This window comes from Erinaceus europaeus, chromosome 7 (assembly GCF_950295315.1).
Source record: "Erinaceus europaeus chromosome 7, mEriEur2.1, whole genome shotgun sequence".
NCBI lineage: Eukaryota > Metazoa > Chordata > Mammalia > Eulipotyphla > Erinaceidae > Erinaceus > Erinaceus europaeus.
Genome location: NC_080168.1, coordinates 84,489,682 through 84,517,533, shown reverse-complemented (window position 1 = coordinate 84,517,533; position 27,852 = coordinate 84,489,682). Strand labels below are relative to the sequence as shown.

The 27,852-nt window shown below is 44.8% G+C and overlaps 2 protein-coding genes across 5 annotated transcripts in view; one reads left to right on the top strand and one right to left on the bottom strand.

Annotated features, from left to right (window-relative positions):
- Positions 1-26,178, top strand: SLC25A15 (solute carrier family 25 member 15). Of its 4 annotated transcripts, XM_007521578.3 has the most exons (9): positions 2-142; positions 3,663-3,782; positions 10,539-10,797; positions 16,141-16,278; positions 17,654-17,823; positions 19,061-19,219; positions 22,187-23,775; positions 24,070-24,548; positions 24,583-26,178. In XM_007521578.3, the coding sequence occupies exons 2-7, from the start codon at positions 3,728-3,730 to the stop codon at positions 22,309-22,311; spliced, it is 906 nt and encodes a 301-aa protein (XP_007521640.1). In that variant the 5' UTR covers positions 2-142; positions 3,663-3,727; the 3' UTR covers positions 22,312-23,775; positions 24,070-24,548; positions 24,583-26,178. The 4 variants fall into 4 exon arrangements, with proteins under 4 accessions (XP_060050874.1, XP_060050876.1, XP_007521640.1 ...); XM_016187483.2 differs by lacking the exon at positions 2-142 and having other exon boundaries at positions 3,777-3,916; XM_060194891.1 differs by lacking the exons at positions 22,187-23,775; positions 24,070-24,548; positions 24,583-26,178 and adding an exon at positions 20,867-22,165 and having other exon boundaries at positions 1-142.
- The window catches only part of LOC103112195 (phosphatidylinositol 3,4,5-trisphosphate 3-phosphatase TPTE2-like), a 71,370-nt gene continuing 69,336 nt past the window's right edge, over positions 25,819-27,852 (bottom strand). Inside the window, exon 24 of the mRNA XM_060193516.1 lies at positions 25,819-25,936. Coding sequence (XP_060049499.1) covers positions 25,819-25,936 — 118 coding nt within the window. The remainder of the gene's footprint in view (positions 25,937-27,852) is intronic.

The window sequence follows — 27,852 nt, the reverse complement described above, 5'->3', positions numbered from 1 at the left end:
CGGGCGGGCCAAGCGCACTCCCGCGCGGGGGCGGGGCGGAGGGCCGGCCGGGCCGACGTGGGTGTTAAGCGGCCGCGGGGTGGCCGCGAGAGACCCGAGAGCGAGCGCCGGAGCCCGAGCAGGACGCGGCCCCGGCGCGACGGTGAGCGCAGCCCGGGCCCTGAGCTCGCGGTGGCGGCGGCGTGCGGGCGGAGGGAGCAGGAGCGGGAGGGTCTGCGCGCGGGGGCAGCCTGACCTTCCCGGGCCGCCGCGCTCACACGTGCCCGGGGACCCGCGGTGCCCCCAGCGTGGGAGCTGCCCCGGCGCTGGAGGGACCCCGGCGGGCGCCGCGGCCTCCTTCCCGCGGGGTCACCTGCTGGAGGAGCCCCCCTCCCCCCGGGTGCCGGGTGGTGCGGTCTGGCCCGGGGGCTAGGGCGGCGCGGCCAATGAATGGGAGGCTCTTGCAGGTTGCAGGGGCATTGGCTGGGCTAGAGCCTGGAAGAGAAAGTTGGAAATAGACTCGATAAGCAGTTGCAAGGGCGGCCCCACATCGCGGGGCCGCAGATGGAGCCATTCTATCCGGCATCCCTGCGCCCTCCTGCCCCGGCTCGGGGCTCAGGGCTCGGGTAACTCGGCTGCCGGATGCTTGAGAGTGGAGGTGGGGGCTGGGGGTTCCCAGCCTGAGCCTGAGCCTAGAACCTAGAACCTAGAACCTAGAACCATCCTCTCGCTCCCTGTTCAACCTCTCCAGAGCGTAATGCCCACCCCTTCACTTTCCCTTAGAAGAACTTTCTCAGGGAAAAAAAAAAAAAGATGTATGACCTACGCAGTTGTTTCCTAAACTTTTGCAAGATGGTTACAGGAACGTTGGAAGGATTCACTTGCTTCTTGTATTTATTTGTTTTCCCTCTTGTTGCCCTTGTTTTTTTCATTGTTATTGTAGTTATTGTTGTTATTGATGTCGTCGTTGTTAGGACAGAGAGAAATGGAGAGAAGGGGAAGACAGAGAGGGGCAGAGAAAGATAAACACCTGCAGACCCGCCTCACCCCGTGTGAAGCGACTCCTCTACAGGTGGGGAGCTGGGGGCTCGAACCGGTATCCTTATGCTGGTCGCAAGCTTTGCGATACATGCCCTTAACCCGCTGCGCTACTGCCTGACTCCGATTCACTTGTTTCTATCCCAGGAGATACGTATAGCTCATAAGCGATCAGTTTCACCTCCTTCAAGCCATAGCCCTGAAGCCAGAGCTATACATCATTTGAATTGGTTTCCCACGCATGGGTCCATCCTGATCTAGGAGTAGTTTTAGTATTTAGTGTTCCAGTTCTGGATGCTATGTGCTTTATCTGTCTGCAATCTATGCCGTTTCACCTCCAGCCTGTCTGGTTTTTCTCTGAAGTGTGGAGAGTTGTGTGTGTGTGTGTGTGTGTGTGTGTGTGTGTGTGTGAGTATTTTCTTTTTGACCAAGTTGAAATACTCTGGAATTAAGTCTTAGATAATAAATAGGTAAGCGTAGGCCCAGGAGGCCAGGCTGGAATCCTCACCCTGCTACTGACCACCTTCACCTTATCTCATTTTCGGTCTGGAAAGGAGGTGGTTAGATTCAGATCGTGATGACCTGCTGCAGATACTGGGTGATACCCACCTTTTTAGCCTTAGTCATTGGCATTGCCTCTCCAGGCCTAGCAATGACCGCAAATCCTTGCCTGACTTAGTCATTTATACTAAGCCCTCTGTTTCTATTGCTGGTTTTAAAATCTTTTTATAAAGGACTAGGGGACAGCTTAGCAGGTAGTGTGCAGGTGCTGGGTTCAATCCTCAGAACACAGTAGACAGCATCAGGGAAAACTCTATGGATGGTGGAGCAGTGCTCTGCTGTTTCTCTCTCTTCCCTCTAAGTAAATAGCATTGAAAAATTGGGCTGGTAAGGCCAGTTGGCTGTATAAGGTGTGTGTAGGCCCTTGGTTTATTCCCCAGCAATGCATCAGAAAATGGTTTTGTAAAGAGAGGAAGATGCTTGGTGTCTGGTTATTAACAAAATACCTTGGTTAAAGAAAATTTCTTTGGGACTTGAACGGTAGTGCAGTGGGTTAAGCACAGGTGCTGCAAAGCACAAGGACCTGCATAAGGATCCCAGTACAAGTCCCTGGCTTCCCATCTGAAGGGGAGTCGCTTCACAAGTGGTGAAGCAGGTCTGTAGGTATCTATCTTTCTCTCCTCCTCTCTGTCTTCCCTTCCTCTCACCATTTCTCTCCTATCCAACAACAACAATAATAGCTACAACAATAAACAACAACAACAACAATAAAGATTTAAAAAAAATTCTTCATGGGCAGGGGAGATAGCATGGTGGTTATGCAAAAAAAAAAAAAAAAAAAAAAAAGCCCAAACTTTCATACCTGAGGCCATGAGGCCCCAGGTTCAGTCCTTGGCATCACTATAAGCCAGAGCTGAACAGTGCTCTGGCAAAAGAAAAAGTAAGTCTTGGTAGTTAAATTATATTCTGATGTCAGGTTGGCATTGGCACTCATCTTTGACCCAGATCAGAGGTAGCATGACCATGATCACAGTTCTTTAGTGAGAAGAGAGAGGGGAATGTGATTCCTTGTTACTCAGAGAAGCCTCTGAGCAATTGAAAGCCTTAAAGAATTGGTCGCAATTATTTTAACCTTCCATGTTAACAAGCCATCTTTTGCTTTCTCTCTGTTAAGTCCATCTCTGAATCATAGTTGACTTTTGCTTAGCAGTAAAGGAATAGACTCAAGTTTTCCCAGCTTACTTGGGTCCTTGCTCAGACATATGGAATTAAGACTTGAGTTACCTGGTCATGTTTAGTCATGGAATGTTTGACAAGTGCCCCTAGTTATTCCTACTGAATACCTCAGTGGGAGTCATAATGGGCCAGGTATTGCTCTTGCAAGTCTTCTTGATGTCCCGTGTTATTAGCCCTAATGCATCTGAGGATACTTTGTGTCTCTGACCCCACCTGAGAGCTGTCTAGCAGATTCTGCATCTTAGCAAGCTCCTCAGACAAGGTGTCTGCACTTTTGTGACTGAGAAGTACTGGAGACAGCCACAGTGACAGTCCCATCAGAAGCTATGCTGGGTAATTGTTCTTAGAACACATTCACAATTCTTCATCATACTGATCTGGTGTGGCTATTTGGAACTGCCTTTGTGTTCTGGTGAGTTTATTGTTCACCTTGTACAGGTGGTGACCCTTGGCATTAGGGGCCCAAAGGGATACTTCCTGGTGACAAGTCAATCATTGGTACACCAATCTGTGTGTCCTTAGCAGGCCTACTGTTTTGTGGTCTGCTTTTAGGAACTCGGCACAGACTGCTGTCTGAGTCTTGGAAATGGGCCCATATGTCAATGTAGGCCTCCAAAATGCAGTGTGACATAGGTTTCCTGTGGGGGGCTCGCTTACTTGATATTCTCTCAGGTTTTAGAATTGTTGCTTGATGTAATTGCCACTAGTAATGGCCTTTCCCATTCATACTCAGGAAACCTTTTATGGAGGAAGAGGGGACTGGTTACTCATTGAACCACACAGCCCAGCTAGTTTGAGCTCTTTTCCTCTGGAGCAAGGTGGAAGTGATTCTCAGCTCCCACAAGTTCAGTTCCAGGGGAGGGCAGGCTGTAGGGGCCAACTAATGATGAATATTTACCTCTTTCCAGGGATGTAACGTGCCTGTTAGCAGCTCCAGAGTTGTCTTCCCCAGAGCCCAGAGGAGCAAGAGAACATGAAGTCCAACCCTGCCATTCAAGCTGCCATTGACCTCACTGCAGGGGCCGCAGGTAATCCCCGAGGGCCCAGGTCTCTGTCCCCTAAGTATCTGCTGTGCCTGAGAAGGGAGCAGAAGGCAGAAGCAGGTGGAAGCAGCTCCTCATCATACAAGAAGCCACATGCTTTAGCTTTGGGATGAGCCCAGGTAAGGGAAGTATAGTGTTGTGTTTAGAACCTGGCAGAAGAGGGATAGTACCCATTACATATAGTCAGGGCCTGAGAAGCACCTCAGCTCAGAACTGAAGTCACTTGTCCATCATCACCTGGTGACACGGGGTTCCAGTCCCAGCCTGGCAGTCTGTAGAGCCAAAGTGGTGCAGAAATAATTCCATGCCATATCCCCAGGGTGATCCCAGCTCCTGTCCTTATTACTGTCTGGGAGAGAAGATGCCCTAGAGACACTTTGTAAGCCAGACTAACCTTAGACTTTGTCTTAGAGCCCCAGGAAAGGAAAGGCCCTGGGGTTTGCCTGGGGTGAGGTATGGGGGTTGGGCTGGCTTGAGCTCCATGGGGATGCTTGTGAGTGCTCCCAGCAGCACTTACACCACACACAGTGCTTGATTTCTTCCATCCATCTTTCCATATAAGTACCTTGTGCTAACCGATTGCGCCACTGGAGCTTCACCATCCATCTCTCCTCCTTCCTTTCCTTCCTTCCTTCCTTTTCAGACTAACTTATTTAGTAATGAGAGAGGAAGAAAGAGAGAATCAGAGCAGCACTCTGGTGTGTGTGATGCCAGGCTGAACCTAGGACTTTCTGCTTGAGAGTCCAGTGTTTTATCCACTGAGCCACCTCCCAGGCCCCTGGACTGCTCTTTAGAAAGATCATGCACATGACAAAGCAGGGACTCAAACCTCGGTGAAGTACCCTCTGCTGGGTGAGCTATCTCCCAGTCACTGCATATACATTTATCACAGCCTCCATGGTAAGGCCATGCCCACAAAATATTAGGGGTTCCCTGCTCCTGGGGAAAAACCCCAAAGCCCAACAGTTAACCTACCAGAGAGTTAGGTGGGAGGCTTGGGGTGAACCCCCATGGAGACAAGACCCAGCCCTGCCCTTTATACCATCCTGCTGTGGAACCCTGAGCAAACCTATTTTCCCTCTCTGGGACTATCTCATCTATGTCTAGAAAGGAGTATTCAAACCAACAGAAGGCCCATCTATGGGCCTTCTATCTCCATCATTCAAAGACTGAGAGCCTCTGTTGGTTGATTTCTCTTGTGCCTCACTGTAGAGGGACTTCCTAGGCCACTGATGACCTTCTAGTCTCCAGCACCAGCCATGCACCACACCCTCCCTCCCTGCCCCAGGTTCAGGCAACCTGGCCCCTGCAGAAAAGTCTGTGTACTTGGAAGACAGTTGCACCCCCCTCCCCAGAAGAGGCATTTGGGTCACTAATGTGGAAGAGACACCTCTCCACAGTTAGCAGGAAAATTAAATGTTAATATACACGAGGAAGCTTTTATTTCATTTCCATAGTACTCTAAAAAAGTATGTCTGCCTACAAATGACTGACATACCAGATTCTCAATGACTCTGCTGCAATTCTGATCTTCACAGTGACTGCATATTATAAATGCAGTGCCCAAGTATATGTCTATACAGAAATGCTTTTTTAAAAAATATTTTATTTATTAATGAGAAAGGAGGAGAGAGAGAAAGAACCAGACATCACTCTGGTACATGTGTTGCTGGGCATTGAACTCAGGACCTCATGCTTGAGAGTCCAATGCTTTATCTACTGCGCCACCTCCTGGACCACCAGAAATGCTTTTTGAGGAAAAGGCTGGCATCTTAACATTATCACAGTAGATTCCAAAGGCCGAGAATCTCTTATGTGGCCAAATGCCCTCCTGTCTGAGTAGCCTCCCAAGAAGCTTTTACTTTCCTACCATCAGCCTTGTTCATGGTGGGGGTACAACACACTTAGTCTGGGGACTAACAATTCTATTTCATAGCAGGAACAGAACTTGCTCCTAGGCAGGCCACGCCTACTTGGCCTCTAACTGGGGGCAGTGTCCAGGCCCACACATTATCTGCATCTGCTATCCCTGCCCCAGCCTTCCTCATCAGCCTCCCTGTGGCTGACCTTTGGTTCATAGGAAAAGACTTTGTTCTTCTCTGAGCCATGGTTTGTTCTGTAGGGCTATTGGGTAAGTGGACAATGGACAGCCCACTCTTCCAGCTGTGCCACTGAGGGAACAGCAACCCATTAAAAGAATCAGTGCAGAGGGTGGAAGTAAATAGCATAATGGTTATACAAAGAGATGCTCTTGACTGAGGCTCCAAAGTCTCAGGTTCAATCCCCTGTACCACCATGAGCCAGGACTGAGTAGTGCTCTGGGAAAAAAAAAAAAAAAAAGAACCAGTACAGGATGCCCCGGGAGACCAAGGGAAACCTGGGAACCTCTCAGCTCTCCTTCAGCCTAAAATCTGGAAAGAGAAAACATCACCCAGTTCAAAACATCATCCAATTCAAAAAGCACACAAGAACCACATTGAAGGAAGCTTTGGCAGGGAAGATAGCATAATGGCTATGCAAAGAGACTCATATCTAAGACTTCAAAGTCCCAGGTTCAATCCCTTGCACCACCATAAGCCAGAATTGAGTAGTGCTCTGGTAAGAAAGAAAAAAGAAAAGAAATTTTGATGCTTTTGTGGTATCTCTCTCTCTGTCTGAAATAATTGGCCTGGGGCAGTGAAGCCCTAGTGATGAAAAAAAATAAATAAAAGGAAAAACAGTCCAAAGACCTTTTCTGACTGGCATGTTTGGAAATGATGTGCCTCTCTTACCGCAGAGTATCGGTCAGCCACAGTAGAGGGACTTGAGTTTCTCCCTTGTACATTTGTGGAACAAAAGGGGCATGGTCCTTCTGCCTGGGTGTCTGTGCTCAGTCCATACCTCTGCCCTCCGTGTGAGCTATGCCTGCCCTGCTCACACCACCCCTGGCCTTCAGTTTCCCACATAGCCTGATATTGGCTGTCTTTTCTGCATCAAGAGCTGAAAACCCACAACCAACTGGGTGAGATTGGGTGTGCAGTACAGTTCTTGTGTGCCTTCTGCGAATGGGAGGCAGGGCCAATTTCAAGCCTTCCAGAAGTTTCTTTTTATCTGTTACCACTTCCATTTATTTCTGAGAGAGAGAGAAAGAGAGAGTCAGAGGTCTAAGCTCCAAGCAAGTAAAGAAGCACCTAATTCCCATAAAGTACTCACTGTGCCCTTGCTTTGATAGGTGTCTTATGATCGGCTAGTTCTTGGGCTCAGTGATTGATGTTCAGAATAGTCATCTCCCCCTTGAGGAGAAGGGGGTACTGTGAGAGCCATTTGTGTGTTGAGTTACATTGGAGGTTAGTTTCCCCTGGAGGGCAGGAGAGAATTGCAGATAGCATTAGAAAATTCACTGCATGTCTACCCCTCACCACAGGGTTATTACTTTGGTGCCCTACTTACAATTTGGTCAGGTCCTGCTTTTAGTCTCCCTTTCAGATCTTCTTCCTCAACTTCTGTTGATGAGTGGGATCATCCCATACTCATCTTTATCTTTCTGACTTAGCTCACTTAACATACTACCTTCTAGCTCCGTCCAAGATGGGTCAGAGAAGGTGGGTTCATTGTTCTTGATAGCTGCATAGTATTCCATTATGTATATATACCACAGCTTTCTCAGCCACTGGGTGGGATATGGAGAATGGGTGGTGGGAATTGTGTGGAATTGTACCCCTCCTACCCTATGGTTTTGTTAATACTTTCTTAAATAAAAAAAATTAAAAAAAAATTCACTCCATCCCTTTTACCTTCTTGCCTTTGTTGGAAATGTAACTGTTAAAGATTTGTAATAATCACATAGTGTAACTCATGGACCCTGGCCTCTTCAGGATGACTAAATTAAGCTACAGAAAGCTTCCAGCTAAAATATTTATGGTCTGGACTAAATACTTTATTCAGCTTATTTCCATCCAGATTTTTTTTTGTGTGTGTAACTTTTTTTTTCCCCTCCAGGGCTCAGTGCCTGTGCAATTACAAATCCACTGCTTCTGGAGGCCATTTTTTTTCCTTTTTGTTGCTCTTGTTGTTTATCATTGTTATTATTACTGTGTTGTTATTGCTTTCATTGTTGTTGGACAGGACAGAGAGAAATCAAGAGAGGAGGGGAAGACAGAGAGGGGTGAGAGAAAGATAAACACCTGCAGACCTGCTTCACCGCTTGTGAAGTGACCCCCCTGCAGGTGGGGAGCCGGGGGCTCAATCCGGGCCTTAAGCCGGTCCTTGTGCTTTGCACCATATGCATCTAAGCTGCTGCGCTATCGCCCAACTCCCCTGAGAGTTATTCTTAACGACTTGGTTGGAGTTGCTGCACAGTGTCATAGATATGAAGTTGTATTTCTGAAAATAGTGTAAGCAAGGGAGGGGGCTGGATGGTGGCTCACCTAGCAGAGTGCACATATTACTATGCTTGAGGACTCGGGTTCAAGGCTTTGGTCCCCACCTGCAAGGGAAAGCTTCACAAGTTGTGGAGCAAGATTACAGCCATTCTCTCTCTGTCTCTCTGTCTCTTAGAAAATAAAGCAGTGTCAGCAAGCCTTCTTTTTAGTCTGATGGGGCTTTAATAACATCTTCCAGTGAGTGTTTCCTGGCACAAGCAGGGGACATGGTGGGCCTCATGGAGGTGGTCACGCTGAGCAGTGGTAGTTCCAGGCTTGGAGATGGTAGAGGATGGTAATGGTTCATCCCTCCTGTTATCCTCAGAATTTGTATTGAGGTGGTTTCATGAAACTTAGGTTTTGCTATATGTAGAATTGTTGTGGCATAGAGTGTGTGAGGTAGGCATTATGCCGAACACAGTTTAGCCTCAGTCTAGCCCCCACCTGGATCCAAAGTACTAATTGGCAGAAGCCATGGTAGATGCTTTTCCCACAGGGCTCAGCATTTAACTCTTGAGAGATTAATTATCTGGGCTCTTTGTTTTCTCTCTCTGTTCCCTGGCCCTCTTATTATTCTGGTAGTCACTGGTACTTCTGGGTGGCAGGTAAAGAGAAGTGACTAGGGGTCTGCTGGTGGTACACCCAGTAGTGAGCACATGCTATAGTGCACAAGGACCTGGGTTCAACACCCCAGCCTCCACCTATAGGGAAGTTTTTAAAAAATATATATTTATTTATTTATTTTTCCTTTTTATTCCCCCCCTTTTTAATGTTTATGCTTGCTTAATAGTACTTAAGATGATACCTGTTCTTTTTAAAAATATTCCCTTTTGTTGCCCTTGTTTTATTGTTGTAGTTATTATTATTGTTGTTATTGTTAGATAGGACAGAGAGAAATGGAGAGAGGAGGGGAAGACAGAGAGGGTGAGAGAAAGATAGACACCTGTAGACCTGTTTCACCACCTGTGAAGCGACTCCCCTGCAGGTGGGGAGCGGGGGGGGGGGGAGGGCTCAAACCAGGATCCTTATGCCAGTCCTTGCACTTCGCACCATGTGCGCTTAACCCACTGCACTACTGCCTGACTCCTGACACCCTTTTTTATTGTTGTAGTTATTGTTGTCATTGATGTCATCGTTGTTAAATAGGACAGCGAGAAATGGAGAGAGGAGGGGAAGACAGAGGTGGGGGAGAAAGATAGACACCTGCAGACCTGCTTCACCACCTGTGAAGTGACTCCCCTGCAGGTGGGGAGCCGGGAGCTCAAACCAGGATCCTTATGCTGGTCCCTGCACTTAACCCGAAGCACTACTGCCTGACTCCCTAGGAGAAGTTTTATGAGTGGTGAAGCCGTGCTGCAGGTTTCTCTCTCCCTCACTATCTCTTCTCCCCCTCTTAGTTTCTCTGTGTCTCTATCCAATGAATGGATATATTTTTAAAGAGAAGTGACTAGCCTTCCCCTGGCTTTCACCTCCCCTTCTTTTCTCTGGTTTCTGACAGACAGGAAGTAGCTGCTATTTGTCAAGCACAGGTGGTTCAAGTTCCTGTTGCACATGTAAGGAGACAGCTTCATGAGTGGTGAAGCAGGACTGCAGGTGTCTCTTTTTTCATCTATCTTCCCCTCCCCTCTCAGTTTCTTGTCTCTATTAAAAAAAAAAAAAAAAGCGGGAGTCGGGCCGTAGCGCAGTGGGTTAAGTGCAGGTAGCACAAAGTGCAAAGACCGGAGTAAAGGTCCCGGTTGGAGCTCTCAGCTGCCCACCTGAAGGAGAGTTGCTTCACAGGTGTTGAAGCAGGTCTGCAGGTGTCTTTCTCTACCCCCCCTCTGTATTCCCCTCCTCCCTCCATTTCTTTCTGTCCTAACCAACAACGACAACATCAATAACAACAATAATAACTACAACAATAAAACAACAAAGGCAACAAAAGGGAATAAATAAATAAATATTTAAAAGAAAAAAGCATTGGTAGGTGGCAGGCAAGCCCGCTCAGCCACTTTTGCTTAGTCCTCTGAGCTGGGCATAGATCTTGAAACTCAGAAGTGATGTCTCTTGTCCATGGTGTCACAGAAGAGCCAAGCCTCAAACCCCAATTCTGTTCCATTTCTGATGTCACACACTTTTGTGTCCTGTGATCTTGATTGCTGAAATAGACATCCGTCTTCCTTACTGAATACAAACTCTGTCAGGGCTGGAGCTGGGCCCCTCGTGCACTTGGGAACCTTCCCTAGGAGGTGAGGCAGTGCCCCAAGGAAGAGGTAAGTGAACAGAAGTAGAGGTAACCCCCCTGGGGAGACATGTGCCTTCATTTCCAGAGGTCATCGGAGCCCTTCTGTCCTGTTTGTAGGGGGTACGGCATGTGTTCTGACCGGGCAACCTTTTGACACAATGAAGGTGAAGATGCAGACATTCCCTGACCTGTACAGGGGCCTCACCGACTGCTGCTTGAAGACCTACTCCCAGGTGGGCTTCCGTGGCTTCTACAAGGGCACTAGCCCAGCGCTGATTGCCAACATCGCCGAGAACTCTGTCCTCTTCATGTGCTACGGCTTCTGCCAGCAGGTGGTGCGGAAAGTGATTGGGCTGGACAGTCAGGCCAAGCTGAGGTGAGGGGATGGCTCTTGACACTTTGGGTTTCCTGGAAACATGATGCCTTAGCCAGTAGTTTTAGTATATGCTATGAGATTTTTTTTTTTTTTAATTATTGGATAGAGGTAGAGAGAAACTGAGATGGGAGGGAGAGGTAGAGAGGGACAGAGAAAAAGAAACCCTAGCCCCTCTGCCTTACAGCTTGTGGAGTTCGCCCCCTGCAGGTGAGGACGCAGGATGGGAACTGGGTCCTTGTGCATGGTAACGTGCACTCAACTGGGTGCGCCACTACCTGGCCCCACATTAGGAGGCTTTTTAAGAAATGACTTTCTCAGTTCGGACCCCCAGCTCCCCACCTGCAGGAGCTTGCTTCACAAGCGGTGAAGAGGTCTGCAGGTGTCTATCTTTTTCTCCTCTCTGTTTTCCCCTCCTCTCTCAATTTCTCTCTGTCCTTATCCAACAACAACAGCTATTACAACAATAACAACTACAACAAGCACAACAGGAGCAAAATGGGAAAAATGGCCTCCAGCAGCAGTGGATTCGTAGTGCAGGTACCAAGCCCTAGCGATAATCCTGGAGGAAAAAAAAATTAGTAAAAAGAAAGAAAAGAAAAGACTTTCTTTCTAATTATGGCATCGTCTACTGTCATTGTATAAGACTTGGAAAATATACTTTGTAGGTATTTGCACTAAAGAATTATCCATGGTATACTTTAGCCCTGGATTATCTTAGAAAATGCCTTTTCTTCCCCCCTCCCTCCTTCTATCTCTCTCTTTCTTTCTTTCTCTCTTTCTTCTTCTTCTTCTTCTTCTTCTTCTTCTTCTGCTTCTGCTTCTGCTTCTTCTTCTTTTTTTAAAAAATTTAGTTATTAGTGAGAAGGAAAACCAGAACATCACTCTGGCACATAAAATACTGAGGATTGAACTCAGGATTTCATGCTCAAGAGTCCAACACTTTTATCTATTTCCTTTTCCTCCTGGGCCACAAGATGTACCCTTTCATAGGCAGGAATTCAGGGCAGGGGAGATAGCATAGTGGTTATACAAAACAGACTTTCATGCCTGAGGCTCCAAAGTCTCAGGTTCAGTTCCCCACACCACCATAAGCCAGAGCTGAGCAGTGCTCTGGTTAAATAAAACAAATAAGCAAACAAGGCATGAATTCTGTCTCAACAGATGGAGCTTTAAAGGCTTGAAATAGGCTGTCTCCACCCAGGAAGACGGCATCTGTGGAGGGTTGAGCACTGCCTCAAAGCCCTTCCAGCATGGAGGGGTTAGGACAGGGGAGGAAGTGAAGACGTAAGCATGGGGCCAGACCAAGACAATGTGATGTCACATGGCAGAGCCCACAGGAAGAACACTGGAGGGACTGTAGCTTTCTCTGCTCCAGGGAAAGACTTTGTACTTGAAACCTAGAGTGGAAGTCTTTGTCAGCATACTCAGAGAGAGACAGAGAGGTCAGGGGAGATGCCGGGGGATGGAGTGACCACATGAGTCTGGGAAAAATCCTGTGGAGAAGAGGCCATCCTGTTTGACTTGACCTAATCTCTTACTCTTACCTTTTTATTTTATTTTACTTTATTATTATTTTTGTTTTGTATTTGGGGGGCTCCTGCTCTTTCTTCCGGCAGATCTGTGCTTGTTTGCAGCCATACTCTCTGAGCATTTACAAAAGCCCTGACATGTTTTTTTTATGCCCTCCCCATGTTTTTTTAATGAGAGGCTCTGAGCAGGTGTGACTAATTCTTTTTTGCAGGTGGGGAAGCTGGAGTATAGCTCCTGACTTGAGATCACCAGACAGCTAGCACTTGAACTTGAACCTCTGAGCCCCACCCCACTTACCCCTACCTTGAGACCTCAGTCAGGGCTTCAGAGTATTGGGGGCAGAGGGTTGGTCTAAAGAACAGAAGAATATGCAGAAGTAGTAAAAGGAAAGACCTGTTCATGAGGCCCTGTCGTGAATTTCTGCAGTGTTGTAAATATTTGTCTGGTTGTCATTGGAACAGTTCCCCACCTCCACCATTCCCCCACATCCCCATTGGTAGCTCTTTCCTTTGACCTTTGTCTGGACTGGGTCATAACTGTCATAGCAACGTCCAGGTACATGTTTGTTGAAATGGTGTCAGCGACTCTTACAAAATCCCACACTGATTGCCATTGCAGTTTCAGTTCTAAATGTTTAAACTCCAGGTGCAGCTCCCCCCACCCCAGCACCCTTCAGTGTTCTGAGCTGTGTAAGAACTTGCTAGAAAACAAAGTCCATGGCAGATCTGATTTGACCTCATGGCACTGCGGCACCATGTTCAGTGCTTCCTCAGGTTTGCACACCAAGGCCACACTTCAGCCTGAGCAGATGCCTGCCTTTATTGACAGCCACCTTCCTTCCAGAAGACTTGGAAGACTCTGTTTACTGACCTTGAATGACAGCGGCCTGTCAGCAGGCTGACAGAAAATCCCTGAGGGTGGTCAGGGAGGTATCTGTAAGCTGACTGGAAGGTAGCAGAAACCTTTACCTTTTTTTTTTCTTTTTAGATGAAGACACACACACACACACACACACACACACACACGGGGTGGGGGGAGGGAGGGAGAGAGAGAGTGAAAGAGAACATAGCTTCCTTCAGTGAGGTGGGGCCCAGGTTCAAACCTGAGTCATGTGCATGGCAAAGCAGTGCACTAACCAACTGAGTTATTTTGCCAGCCCTAGCCTTTGACTTTGAGAAATGAGGTGTCAAGTGGGATACATGGCATGAGCAGCCTCCACACACACTGGGAAGCTCAGTGCTGGAGCAGGTTTGAGTCTGGCCCTCCTCCCATGATGAGCTGCTATCTCACTCTAGAATCAAAAGGCAGTGGCATTGCAGGCATGCCTTCCTTCTGAGAGAAAGCCTCCATGCAGGTCCTCAGAGGCATGTGTGTGTGGAGGCTGTGTTGAGCTTGGGCAACTCTTTCTCTCTTCCTTTGCCCAGAGGCCAGGGCTCCTCAGAAACAACAAGTTGGTCGAGACTGGCCTTGACTGGAGACTACTGTGTGACACTAGTCTCTGAAGCTCTTGAGTCTGTTAGAACATTAGGAGAATTGAATGTGATCCATCTGGAAGGCTGTCATTTCCAGGCTGGGGACATATTGTCAGGGGGGCTCTACAGTGAGGACTGTCAGCTGTGAGGAGGTGACTGCCAGGGATTCTGGGGAGTTTGAGTGACCACAGGATGCTGGCATTGATGGCTGCCCAGCTGGGAGTAGTTAAAATGTTCCCTCAGTAAGGGATTGTTCATAGGTTCCAGTGGCCAGACACTGGCCCACAGTTGGGGAAGGAGCTTCTTTGCTTAGGATTTAAGGCTCTGATATAATGATTCTAAGGTGAGGGGCCATACTCACTGAGCCCATAGCACTGTGACTAATAAATAGCATGGGTTTTTCAGTCAGGCAGGCCTGAATTTGAATCTTAACATCAAGGGGGCCAGGTGGTGGCCCAACTTGTAGAGGCCCCAAGTCCCCAGTTCCCACCTAAAGGAGAGAAGCTTTACTGCAGGCTGTGAAGCAGTGCTAAAGAGGTCTCTCTTGCTCTCTATTTCGCTCTCTTTCTCTTTTATTTTAAACTTTAGAGTTATATTGAATAATGGTTTACAGTATGGTTATTTTTTTTCTACCATTCCCATCACTCCAAAGGTCTGTGTCTCCCATCCTCACCCTCATAAATAACCTGTATAGTTCTCCCACAGTCTGAAATATAGGTTGACATCTTTTTCACATTCATATGTTCAATTCTGCATTTGAGTAAAACCATTCTGTAGTTTTCCTTTACCTTCTTACTTGCTTCACTGAGCATCAACTTCTCCAATTCCATCCACTTGATCCCAAAGGAAACAATATCACCTTTTTTATTACTGTGTAGTACTCATTGAGTATATGTCCCCATAGTTTTTTTGCATAACCATTATGCTATCTACCCTCCAGTCCCCATACCTTTTTTATCCAGTCATCTGTCGAAAGATATTTTGGTTGTTTCTAAGTTTTTGCGATTGTCAATAAAGTCGCTATGAACATGGGGTTGTATATACCCTTTTAAATCACTATTACTATATCTTTTGGGCATATACCTAGGAGTGGAATTGCTGAATCATAAGGTATTTCCATGTGTATTTGTTTAGGGATTCTCCATACCATTTTCCATAATAGCTGTACCAATTGTGCTCCCACCAGCAGTAGAGTTCCTTTCTCTTCACATCCTCTCCAATATTTTTCTTTTATTTTATTGATGGAACTCATTCTCACAGGTGTGAGGTGGAATCTCACTGTTTTAATTTGCATTTCTCTAATGATGAGTGAATTGGAACATTTCCACATTTGTCTGTGAACCATCATACTTCTTTAAAGAACCGTCTATTCATTTCTTCTGCCCACTTTTAATTGGGTTGTTCTTTTTCTTTTTGTTGAGCTGTATGGGTTCTTTTTGAGAACTGTTTGAGATCAACCACTTGTCTAAAGTGTAGTATGCAAATATCTTTTCCCATTTGCTGGGTTTCCTGTTTATCCTTATGAAATTTTCTTTTGATGTGTAAAAGCTTTTTAATTTAATATAGTCCCATTTGTTTTGTTTTTGTTTCCCTTGCCCATGGGGTGGAGTCTCCAAATATGTCTCTAATGTTAAGGCCTTAAAATGTTTCGCCCATGATTTCTTCTATGTGTTTTATAGTTTCAGGTCTAATATCCAGATCGTTAATCTATTTGGAGTTAATTTTGGTGCATGGTATTAAGTGGTGGTCTAGTTTCATTTTCCTGCACGTGGTTGTCCAATTCACTCAATACCATTTCACCATTTGTTTATCTCACTCTCTTGGACCAAAAAAAAAAAAAAAAAGGCCTTTGTGAATGGTGGTAGAATCATGCAGGCACTGAGCTCCGGTGATAACCCTAGTGGCAATAAATAAATATTAAATGAATCCAGGGAGCTGGGTGATGATGCCTCTGGTTGAGTGCACACATGACATGTGCAAGGACCTAGATTTAAGTCCCTAGTCCCCACCTGCAGGGTGGTAGTTTCACAAATAGTGAAGCAGTACTACAGTTATCTCTCTCTTTAGCCCCCCTTCCCTCTCAATTTTTCAATGTCTCTATCCAAAATAAATAAATAACAAGTAAAAAAAAAATGAATGACTCCTAACACGACTGCTTGGTAGCCATGTGACTTTGGGCACATTATCGATCATCTCTCAGTGTCATTTTCCCCATATGGATGTTGTCATCCTCACAAGGCTGGGAGCCCTCAGTGGAGGAGCAGCCCTTGTGCTCCATTGCCACCAGATCGAGCAAGTGGTGTCTACAGGAAGTCACTGGTCTTGTGTGCTTGTCCTCTAGTGACCTGCAGAATGCAGCTGCTGGCTCCTTTGCTTCTGCCTTCGCGGCGCTGGTGCTGTGCCCCACTGAGCTGGTCAAGTGCCGGCTACAAACCATGTATGAGATGGAGTCATCGGGCAAGATAGCCAGGAGCCAGAAGTAAGTGGCATCGGGATGCACTAGAGCTCTGCTAACTGGGTGTTTAGAGATTTGTTTGTTTGGCTTTTTTATTTGTTTGTGCTGTGGTTTTTGTCCTGAAACAAACAAGACTTTATCTTCAAACAGACTTTATCTACTCCAAAATAGTTTCAAGAATTCTTGCCCCGACTAGTCAGAGGACAACTTTTTGTCATTTATTTATTTAATGTTATGTTGTTGTTGCTGGGGCCTCACTGCTCTGGGTCAGTTATTTTTGATGGATGGATGGATGGATGGATGGACGGATGGATGGATGGGGAGGGAGAGAAGGAAAGATGCCAAAGTGCCAAAGCTGTGTGTGTGTTTGTTTAATTTAGAACCTGGGTGGCATGCATGACAAAGCAGGTAACCTCCCTCAGAGCATGCAGATCCCAAGAGGACAAATTTTGGAATGGACACCCCACTCCATAAAATATTTGGCAGGGCACCTAGTTAAGCGCACACATTATAGTGCACAAGGACCCAGTGTTCAAGGGCCCAGGGAAAGTTTCACAAGTGTTGAAGTAGAGCTACAAGTGTCTCTCTGTTTCTCTCCTTCTCTGTCTCCCCCCCCTCAGTTTCTCTCTGTCTCTGTCCAATAATTAGAAAAAAAAAAAGAACTTTTTTTTTTTTGGGTGGTAGGTAATCCTTAGGGCTTCACTACTCTGGATTGACTTTTTTTTTGCCTCCAGGGCTATTGCTGGGGCTCAGTGCTGGCACTATGAACCCACTGCTCCTGAGGCCATTTTTTTTCCCTCCATTTTCTGGATAGGACAGAGAAATTGAGAGAGGAGAGAAAGATAGGCAGAGAGAAAGATAGACACCTGCAGCTTCACAGCTTGTGAAGCGACCTCCCTGCAGGTGGGGATCAGGGGGGCTGGAGCTGTGATCCTTGCACAGGTCCTTGTGCTTTGCATTATGTGTGCCACTGCCCAGCCCCCTTCTGGGTTAACTTCTTCAGATAGAATGAATCAGACAGAGAGTGAGAGAGGAGAGACGCCATAGCACCGAAGCTTCAGTGTGGTCGGGGCTGAGCTCAAACCTGGATCGTACACATGGCAAAGGGCATTAGTTTTTTGGTTTTGTTTTTTAATCTCTCATAATATGACTTCTAGAAATGCGTACACCTTTTTAAATGAAATTTCTTGACCAGAGACTAAGCTCAGATGCCAAAACTTGTTAGAAAATACTTGTATCTGGGTATCTCTAAGAAGCCTTTCTTTCTTAGAGGCCTGGTCCTTCTGGTTATAAAATCATCAGCTTCCTTAGAGCATCTCCAGTTCTGTTGAGTAGATGTGACTGTCGTTGGCTCTTTTCCTCCCCTTGCCATAACCATTTCTTTCTGTGTCTCCTCCAGCACAGTTTGGTCTGTTGTCAAGAGTATCCTTAGCAAGGATGGCCCCTTGGGATTCTACCATGGACTCTCAAGCACTTTACTTCGAGAAGTACCAGGTTATTTCTTCTTCTTTGGTGGCTATGAACTCAGCCGATCTTTCTTTGCCTCGGGGAGATCAAAAGATGAACTTGGTAAGTGTGTTGGCATCCACAACACTTGGGTTTGACGGTGTCCACTCCCCAGGGTGTGGTTGCAGTGGATTCTGCTCTTCCTGGGAGGGTATCCCCCAACATTGCGCTGGTTCTAGATGCAAGAAGGTGACATGGTGGTAGGTAGTTGCTGGCACTTTCTTCTGAGCTTGATCATTTTCTAAGGATAGGGTGGGAACATTCTATCCCAGACTACTTGACTGGGATAACACCTATTAGTTAGCTCTGGAGCCATCTTAGGGGAGAAGAAATATTTGCTATATTGGAGAAGAGATATTTTCTTGTAGGATATCAGCATGCAGTTAGCTTAAAACTTGGTAACATGTGGCCCAGGGGATAGCACAGTGGATAAAGCATTGGATTCTCAAGCAGGAAGTCCCGAGGTCTATTCCTGTCACCACGTGTGCCAGGGTGATGCTCTGGTTCTCTGTCTTTCTCCCATTTCTCTAATTAATAAATATCAAAAGACTTGGTCATAAATTTTGGTAGTGCTTTGAGAGTAGTGAAAATTTTAGTTTTCTTTTTTAAATCTTTAAAAAATAATTATTATTTATTGGGGGGAATTAATGGTTTACAGTTGACAGTAAAATAGTTTATACATGGGTAACATTTCCTAGTTTTCCACATAACAATTCAACCCTCTCTAGGTCCTCCTCTGCCATCATGTTCCAATTTAGTTCTTACTAACTTATCCTACATTATTTATGTGCTTGACCAACTGAATCAGTGTTTGACTCTCAAGGGTAGCTCCTCCCCCTCCCCTTCCCTTTACCCCTCAATATCTTGGACCTATTTTATGGTTAGTCAAGTTCCTAGACCAGACTATTGCAATGAATAAGACATCTTTGGCTTTTTCAGGGCTGTTAGACATAAAAAAATATTAAGGTATTTCAGGATAAGAAAGTTGGAAAAGGATGCAGCCTCTGGTTCATGGTATCTATTCTGTTCTCCTGGTCTAACTGCTTGGGCCTGAGTGTTCTGTGAGGCAAAGGGGCCATAGTGAGCAGCCAGATTCAGCCCTCACAAGGGATCTATTCTTGGTGCAATGAGCAGTCAGTTCAGGCTACCAAGTGGAACATTGTGCTCTTCAGTCTTTGTTTCCTTAGAGAACTGTGACTGGTAACATTCATGTATCTTATTTGCAGCCACTGCTAGGTTGACCTGGAAATGTTAAATCAGTGGTTCTTGAGACAAAATACCTTTTACTAATCTTTCATAGGCCCAGTCCCTTTGATGCTAAGTGGTGGTGTTGGTGGAATCTGCCTTTGGCTTGCTGTATACCCAGTGGATTGCATCAAATCCAGAATTCAAGTCCTTTCCATGTCTGGAAAACAGGCAGGATTTATCGGAACCTTTATAAGTGTCTTGAAAAATGAAGGTGAGTTGACTGACAGTAGAAAGCACAACTTTGGATGGGGTGAGGTAGACCAGATGTCTTTCTCCCTGCCTCAAGAACTTTAGTAGTTTATGTTCATTCAATGTAAGGGTTTCTGTTTCCAAATTATTTTCTTTCAACTGCTTTTATTATTCAGGATGCTTTGTTCTAAAGAACTTGGAGGAAAATTTAAACATAGGTACTTTATTTAAGGGAATGAGTATTTTGAAGAGAACACCATTTGTTTTTCAGAATATAAGTATTGTCAGATGACAGTCTCTAACAAACCACTGATGTATCTAAAAACATATATAAGCACCCTAAATGCTAAGACTTTTAGAATTTAAAAATGGGGGGGCCGGGTGGTGGCCTACCTGGTTGAGTGCACCTGTTACTGTGCACAGGAACCAGGTTTGAGTCCCTGGTCCCCACATGCAGAGGGAAAGCTTCACGAGTGGTGAAGCAGGGCTGCAGGTGTCTCTCTCTCCCTCTCTATCACCCCCTTTCCTCTTAATTTCTGGCTGTGCCTATCCAATAAATGAATAAATATTTTTTAAAAAGAATTAAAAAATGCCCAGTTTTGAAGGTGATTTGCTATTGATTTTTACAGTTAGGCAGGAAGGTATAGAATTGAAAATAAGTAAGGTTTGGTGTCAGTTTTATGCTACTAGAGAGTAAAGTCAGTCATTTTTTTAGCATCCACTATATGTCTTAGAGCTTGGAATATGAACTTCTCTGTCTTGCCTTTAAGAAAGAGCACACAGTATGCAGAAACTGATCAATGTGTATCCTAACAAGAGCACACACATTTTGTGTATTACTAATAGTAACCCCCTTTAAATTTTGCATGATACCTTACAGTTTTGCAAAGTACTTGGCAGTTCCCTTATCTAATTTGATGTACATGACAGCACTTAGCAGTGCTTACACAGTTACTGCCTATTATACAGCACTGTCAAGAACCTATCACTTAATTTAATTTTTAGATTCTTGACAGCTATGACTTAAACAAGACAATGCTAAGAAGCCAGTCTTGGTAGGTTGGGAAGACAGCATAATGGTTCTGAAAATGACCTTCATGGAGGCTGGACGGTAGCACACTGGTTTAAGCTCATATAGTACAAAGCACAAGGACCGGCACAAAGATCCCAATTCCAGCTCCTGGCTCCTCACCTGTGCAGGGGGGCTCGTTTCACAGGCAATGAAGCAGCTCTGCAGGTATCTATCTTTCTCTCCCCCTCTCTGTCTTCCTCTCCTTTCTTGACTTCTCTCTGGCCTATCCAACAACAGCAGCAATAACAATGGAAAAAAGATGGCCACCAGAAACAGTGGATTCGTAGTGCAGGCACCAAGCCCTAGCCATAACCCTGGAGGCAAAACAAAACAAACAAAAAATGACTTTCATATCAGAGGCTCTGAGCTCTCAGGTTCAACTCCCAGCACCACTATAAGCTAGAGCTGAGTAGTGCTGTGGTTAAAAAGAAAAGGGAGGGATGGAGAAAGGGAGGAGTGAATCTTGTTTAGGAAGGAGACAAGATAATCACGCCTAAGATCACCAAAGCTATTACCAGCTATTTAGATAAAGACACCAGACAGTCCTAATGTGACACTGTTTTCACACCCATTTGATTTTCAGCCTTCTCATTCTAGCTCAGAATCATGCATGGCTGGAAACCATGCCAGCAACTGAGGAGCAGGACAGAGACTGCCCTGAGGCAGGACACCCTCCCATTGCAGTACACTGACCCCGACACACCCACCCTTGCCCACTGCTGAACCTCATGTGCACATCTTCAGGGTGTGGGAGGAAAAACAGGAGCACCCAGAGGAAACCCAAGGACCTGGGGAGAATGTATACCTTCGTGCAAACTGTGAGCTGAGCTCAGAGTTGACTTCTCTCCTCTGTGTTAGTGGGAGGATGCTACTCAGGGGTCCACAGTCCTAGACACAGCACCTGAAGTCTCTGGGTTCTCACTGCTCTGTGTCCTAGTCCCATGCTTCATGGTCCTTGCCCTCTAAGTGAAGCATGAAGCTGCTGTCATCCATGGCTCTATGTTGCCTTCAGTTTGCCTGTGTCCTGCCTCATTCATTTACTAATAAGCTAATTGAGCATATAATTGATGCTTGTTACCGGACATCACCCAGTCTTGCAGGGAAAGCTGCTCCGAGTGTTTATTTCCATTACTCTCTGTAGTTCCATTAGTCCATGAGAAACCTGGAAGTAAGTTTGACCATGGCTTACCATTAGTTTTTTGTTTCTTTGTTTGTTCTAGATAGAGACAGATAGAGAGGGAAGGGGGAGATAGAGAAGAGAGAAAGAGAAACATGTAGCACTATTTTACTGCTTGTGAAGCTTCCCCCCTGCAGGTGTGTTGTGGGGTAAGTGTCAGAGACCACCCGAGACCAGTTCAGTCAAATTTGAGAGTTTTTTATCAAGCCAGCCAGTAACTATACCCACAACACTGCTCAGAGTGCAGTCCTGAGCTCAGTGTAGCACAACCGTTTATAGGGATAAGTGCAGGAAGCAAGCTAGGTTACAGAAGCCAAACATGCAGTGGTTAAGGCGGTCTGTTACTGTGGTCAGGACAACCCATTGTGGAAATAATCAACAATCAATGGTTAATCAATAATTTCAGAACACTAAGATCTACTTCTTGTTGGCAAGGAAAGCGGTTGCACAGGTTAAGGTTGAGGTCAAGATGGAGTCAGTTATGTTAAGGAAGTGGGGATCCTGTCACAGGTAGGAACCTGGGGATTGGACCCAGGTCCTTGCACACTGTAACATATGTTCAACCAAGTATGCCACCACCTGACTCCTCAATTGTTTCTTTTCCAGTTTTTTTTTTTTGGGGGGGGGGTGACTTGTGTATGGTCTGGATTTCTAAGTATAAAAATATCTATGCTCTGCAGCCTCAAGGGGCATCTCTAAGGCAGGGAATCTCAGTCTTTGCTTCCCCTTTTGTCTTCTAGGAGTAACAGCCTTATATTCTGGACTGAAACCTACTATGATTCGCGCCTTCCCTGCCAACGGGGCCCTGTTTTTGGCCTATGAGTACAGCAGGAAGTTGATGATGGGCCAGTTTGAAGCATACTGAAAGGTTCTGGCAACCTAGGTCTCACTGCAGGTGTTTGAGGACTTAAGTTCATCTCAGGGTTTCACGGAGTACCTATCAGACCAATGTGGAATGATTTCAATTTAGTGGAGACTGCATTGTCTTCCTCTTTTCTACTCTCAATCTTAAACCTTATGGAAGGATCTCTGTTTTGCATATATGATTTGTGCCCAAAATTGTACTGAAATAGGAAATCTCTTGTCCTTGACAGGATATATAAACTAGCCCTATGTAGATGATTTTTCTAGCAGACTTTTGCATACGCCTGCATTTCTACATGCAGACAGTTTTAGGTTATGTGTCTTGAGTGAAGCATCATTTGGTTCCATGTTTAATTTCTGATATTACCAGAAAAAAAAAAAAAGAAAAACTCACAAATAGCCATGTTTTGTGAAGATGGTTATGAACAGTTGCTTCATCCAATCTAGATGTAAGATATCTCTTACAATCTACTTGACACATGCACTCTAGTTAGTGGTTAATATTTTTAAAAACAATTTCTTCTGGTGCTTTAACACTAATATATCCATCTAGATTTAAATGAGAATATACCTGCCTACTGGTATGGTTTCTAAATCCTAGATGGGAGCATTGCTGCCTTTTAAGTCATGACTAAGTTTCAGAGTCTGCATCCTATATTGTGCCAAGCTGCTCCACTGTTTAAACAGTGCCATTGATTTTCTAGGTGGGACTCTATTCCACACTTTGACATGCTGTTGGGTGTGGTCTAGACCATGAGGCCTTTGGAAAGTAGCATAGTCCTCACCTGTGCCAGATCCCTTTTTTGTCTTCCAAAGAGCTTTCCCTGACCTGGGATTTAGGGGTAGAGCTGAGGGGACTGTGTTGTTGTACAAGGTAAAGACCTCATCCTACTAGAAATAGTCATTAGCTTCTCTCTGGGTCCTGGCCTGGCTGGGATTCCAGAACATTCTATTGGATTACATATGGGGTGTTGACCCACTTTGGACCACTCACTCATTGCTTAAACACATCAGAAACCCTTGTGGGGAGCGGAGTGCCAAAGCCAAGAGATGCCTTAGTTCCCCATCTGATGAGTGGCAGTACTGGTGGACAGTCTTCTCCTCTCAGACAAAACTGGACTGAATGTAATGCACATACTCCACTATGAGTGAAGTCAAGACTGACTTGTTCTGAAGTCTGTCTCAGGATCCATAACTCCTCACCAAGCAGTGAGAGGACGGTCCTCGTGATTGCATATGCAGTGTGAACTTATAAGGCAATGAAACGAAAGTAATTTTTTTTTTTAATTCTGCCTAACAGCACCACCCCTCACTTCATCTGATTTTTGGAGACATGGAGATGGGCAGCCATCCTTTGGCCATCTAGTGTGAGAAAGGGTCCTTGTTATCCTTAAAGAAAGCCTTGTCATCCCCAGGCTTCAGGGCTAGCATCAATGCTCACTCAATAAGAAGGAAGACTGAGGGAGTCGGGCTGTAGTACAGCGGGCTAAGCGCAGGTGGCGCAAAGCACAAAGACCGGCATAAGGATCCCGGTTCGAACCCCGGCTCCCCACCTGCAGGGGAGTCGCTTCACAGGCAGTGAAGCACGTCTGCAGGTGTCTGTCTTTCTCTCCTCCTCTCTGTCTTCCCCTCCCTCTCTCCATTTCTCTCTGTCCTATCCAACAACAACAACAACAATAATAACTACAACAATAAAACAACAAGGGCAACAAAAGGGAAAAAATAAATATTAAAAAAAAAAAGAAGGAAGACTGAAGAGAACTGATTAAGTGCACGTTACCATGCCCAAAGACCCAGGTTTGAGCTCCCACTCCCCATCTGCAGGGGGTTCACAACAGGTGTCTCTCTGTCTCTCTTTCCCTCTCTTTCTTCCCCTCCCCTCAATTTCAGTCTGTCCTGTCCAAGACAAAACAAAAAATAAAAAAAGGAAAATGGCTGCCACGAGCAGTGGATTTGTTGTGTAGGCAGCAAGTCCCCAGTGATAACCCTCGTGACCAAAAAAAAAAAAAAAAAAGTAAGACTGTAATACTGAAAGCAAGCAAGCCATCAGTGTTAACAGTTCACCCCATGGGTGTTTGTCCCTGTTGTCAGAAAGTAAACCTTATGTGAACCTTCCAGTTTCCTTCAGCTTTTTTTCTCTGTGAAGCCTCTAAGGTGTAACTGTAGCCATATTCCAAAAGTATAATCAGGAAAGCGAGATACAGACACACAGCTGCTGCCAGTAGACACTTGGGGAAGGTCATTGCTGCCATGAAGTAGACACTTGAGGAAGGTCATTGCTGCCATGAGCTATCCTCGGAGCTGTGGCTGCTCTTCTACTTGCTTTGTCTTTAGACAAAGATGATTGTTTCCTTGAGTTTCAGAGTAGGCAACTTGGATCTTCCCAAGATGCTCTACTGTTAAATCGTGCCATTCATTTTCTAGGTGGGATCATATGCCATTACTTCTGACATGAGTGGTCTAGACAACTTTGCTTTTCTCTCTGTTCTTAAATGGTCAGTATCTACTAGCTGGTGCTTCATCTGAACAGGCCTAGAATGATGCAAAATAAGAGACTGGGATGGGCTTCTAGAAGGAAGCAAACTGCTTCAGAGACCCTGTTCCTCCACCATGGTTAGTTCTGTTGACTATAGACTTTATCACATTGTTCGTTAGTGATTTAACCAACTATATTCAACAAAAAGAGTCTGAGGCAAGTAAAGAGAGAGAGGAAGTAAGGAATAAAAACTCAAGTCAGGAGAAATTTTCATTCTTTTTTTTTTTTTTTTTCCCCAAGCACTACTCAGCTTGGCTTAGGATGGTTACAGGGGATTGAAACTGGAACTTGAAAATCTCAGGCACGAGAGTCTCTTTGCATAACCTTCATGCTATCTCCTCCACCCCTCATTCTTTTTGCCTTATCCATGGTTCAGCATTTGGATACAGCTTGTACCATTTTCAGACATGGACTTCAGAAAAAAATACATAGTAACTGGAAAATAGTGTGTTTAAAGAAGGTGTGGTGTTCTCTGAGTATTATTTACTTAATCTCTACATCTAAAATGAGCTGTTTTGTTTAAGTAGTTTATGTTCATGCTAAGAACCAATTGTCAGGAATGTCTTAAGAGTTCTAGTGGTTCTGTTGCAATTAATACTGTTTTTATTTTTGCCAATAAGATTCCAGATAGAGAACTTCACTGCAGGTAAACTTGATATTGGTACTTTGGCGACAGATGTAACATATTTTCAAGAGGTGTAAAATTATACTTTTAACACATTTATATTCTTGTAAACCAAGACCATCTAAAACAAATAAAACAAATAAATTATAAAGAAGTAAATCTTCATTGACATTTTACCTACTATATTTTCAGTACATTTTAAAGAGAGTATTTTGAGGATAAGTTTAACCATAAGGGAATATGGATTTGAAGGTACAAAATATAAGACTTAGAAGGCAGCAGAAGAAATAGGGTTAGCAGGTATAAGGTAGCAAGGAGTGGGAAGTAGGTGATTCTTAGAAGGGGAACTACAGTAAGTCATCATTAACTTCATCAAAATGCAACTCGACAGCAAATTTTTCACGGTAGATTTTCCATGTCTTTGGCCTGTGTGGGTTATCCAGCTGATTCCTTGGGAGGTAAAGCCTAGAACAGAAAAAGAAAATCATTACATTTTATTTTAGGGAGAACAGAAAATCATGTGTTAGGGCACCCTTTCGTTAGAGCTCTGTCAGAAAGGCTGTTAAACCTTCATTGACTTTTGCAGCCCCTTTTCTGTCAGCTAAGAGCTAACTCCCCCTTTTTCAGTTAGTCCCGCTATCTATTAAGGGATAAAAGACCCTTAATCTTAGTAGCAAAAACAAAAAACAAAAAACAGAAAAGAAAAATCAGCAACCATATGTTCTTTTAACATCTCTTTTTTAAAAAAAATATTTATTTTATTTATTTATTCCCTTTGTTGCCTTTGTTGTTTTATTGTTGTAGTTATTATTGTTGTTGTTATTGATGTCATCATGGAGAGAGGAGGGGAAGACAGAGAGGGGGAGAGAAAGATAGACACCTGCAGACCTGCTTCACCGCCTGTGAAGCGACTCCCCTGCAGGTGGGGAGCCGGGGCTCGAACCGGGATCCTTATGCCGGTCCTTGTGCCACCTGCGCTTAACCCGCTGTGCTACAGCCCGACTCCCTTAACATCTCTTTTTATAGAATCAATGACATCTGGGTTTAATTACATTTTTAAAGATTTTCATACAACTTTAATATGGCAGATGACACTGTAGTCAGTGTTAGAAACTGACCAGAGATTCAAGTTTTCAGATTTGCAACATAAAGAAACCAAGATTTAACATACAGAACATAAAGATATACTTATCCATAAAGAGATTGTCAATGTAAGAGAAAAACAGGTGAAAGACATAAATAAGCAATTCATATGAAATTTAGGGGCAAGTAGGAGAGAGAACACAGCAGTTTACACAACAGACTTTCATGCCTGAGACTTGAAGGTCTCAGGTTCAATCCCCGGCACAACCATGAACCAGAGTTGAGCAATACAATACTAAGGTAGAAAAAAGTTTGTTTTTTTTAAGGTGGCAACACTTAAACTAAAATATCCTGGATTGAACATGAGGAAGTCATGTTAAATAAGATAAGACAAAAGGAAGATGAATACCAGATGACTTCACTCATAGGTAGAACATAGAGAGAAAAGGGAAAATACAGGGTGACACAGACTAGCTGTGATGTACTGCGGCAGAACCAAGGACTCTAAAGGAGGATGGGAAATGGGAGTTAAACTCCTGGGTGTCGGGAACCCAGTGCACAGTGGTGGAGGAAGACTTCAGTTGGTGGTAGGTGTGGTACAGACACCTATCATGGAGAGATAAGAAATTGTATTCATGGGGCGTCGGGTGGTAGCGCAGTGGGTTAAGAGCACTGGCGCGAAATGCAAGGACCGGCATAAGGATCCCAGTTCAAGCCCCCAGCTCCCCACCTGATGGGGAGTCACTTCACAGGCAGTGGAGCAGGTCTGCAGGTGTCTATCTTTCTCTCCCCCTCTCTGTCTTCCCCTTTTCTCTCCATTTCTCTCTGTCCTATCCAACAATGACATCAATAACAACAATAAGAATTACAACAACAATAAAAAAACAAGAACAAAAGGGAAGATAAATAAATATTTAAAAAAAATTGTATTCATGTGAGAACAATTGCCACATGAATAATTATGTCCCCTCCCCCATTAAAGTGATTTGGAAAAAGAACTGTAAAATAACTGCATATATTACTACAGGTAACAAAATCAGAGAAAGTATATTGTTGAAACTAAATAAAAATAATTTTAAATGAAATTTGATAGCAGTTAATGTCATAACTAATAAAACCATCTTTACCCAGTATGGATATTTTAATGTTATTTTCAAAAACATGAAAATGAGAAAAGTGATCTCATTCCTTTCTCCAATGTGAATGCAGTTCCTTAAAAGCACAAGTCATTTGAAGGGACATATGCACCTCTATGTTCATGGCTACATTATTCACAATAACCAAAGAGTGGGAACAGT

Bases quoted from the DNA above. Each gene is read 5' to 3' on its own strand.
- SLC25A15 (XM_007521578.3), top strand. From the start codon at position 3,728: ATGAAGTCCAACCCTGCCATTCAAGCTGCCATTGACCTCACTGCAGGG. The intron at 10,798-16,140 runs GTGAGGGGATGG...CTTGTCCTCTAG, and splicing joins GACAGTCAGGCCAAGCTGAG to TGACCTGCAGAATGCAGCTG. The intron at 19,220-22,186 runs GTGAGTTGACTG...TTTGTCTTCTAG, and splicing joins AAGTGTCTTGAAAAATGAAG to GAGTAACAGCCTTATATTCT.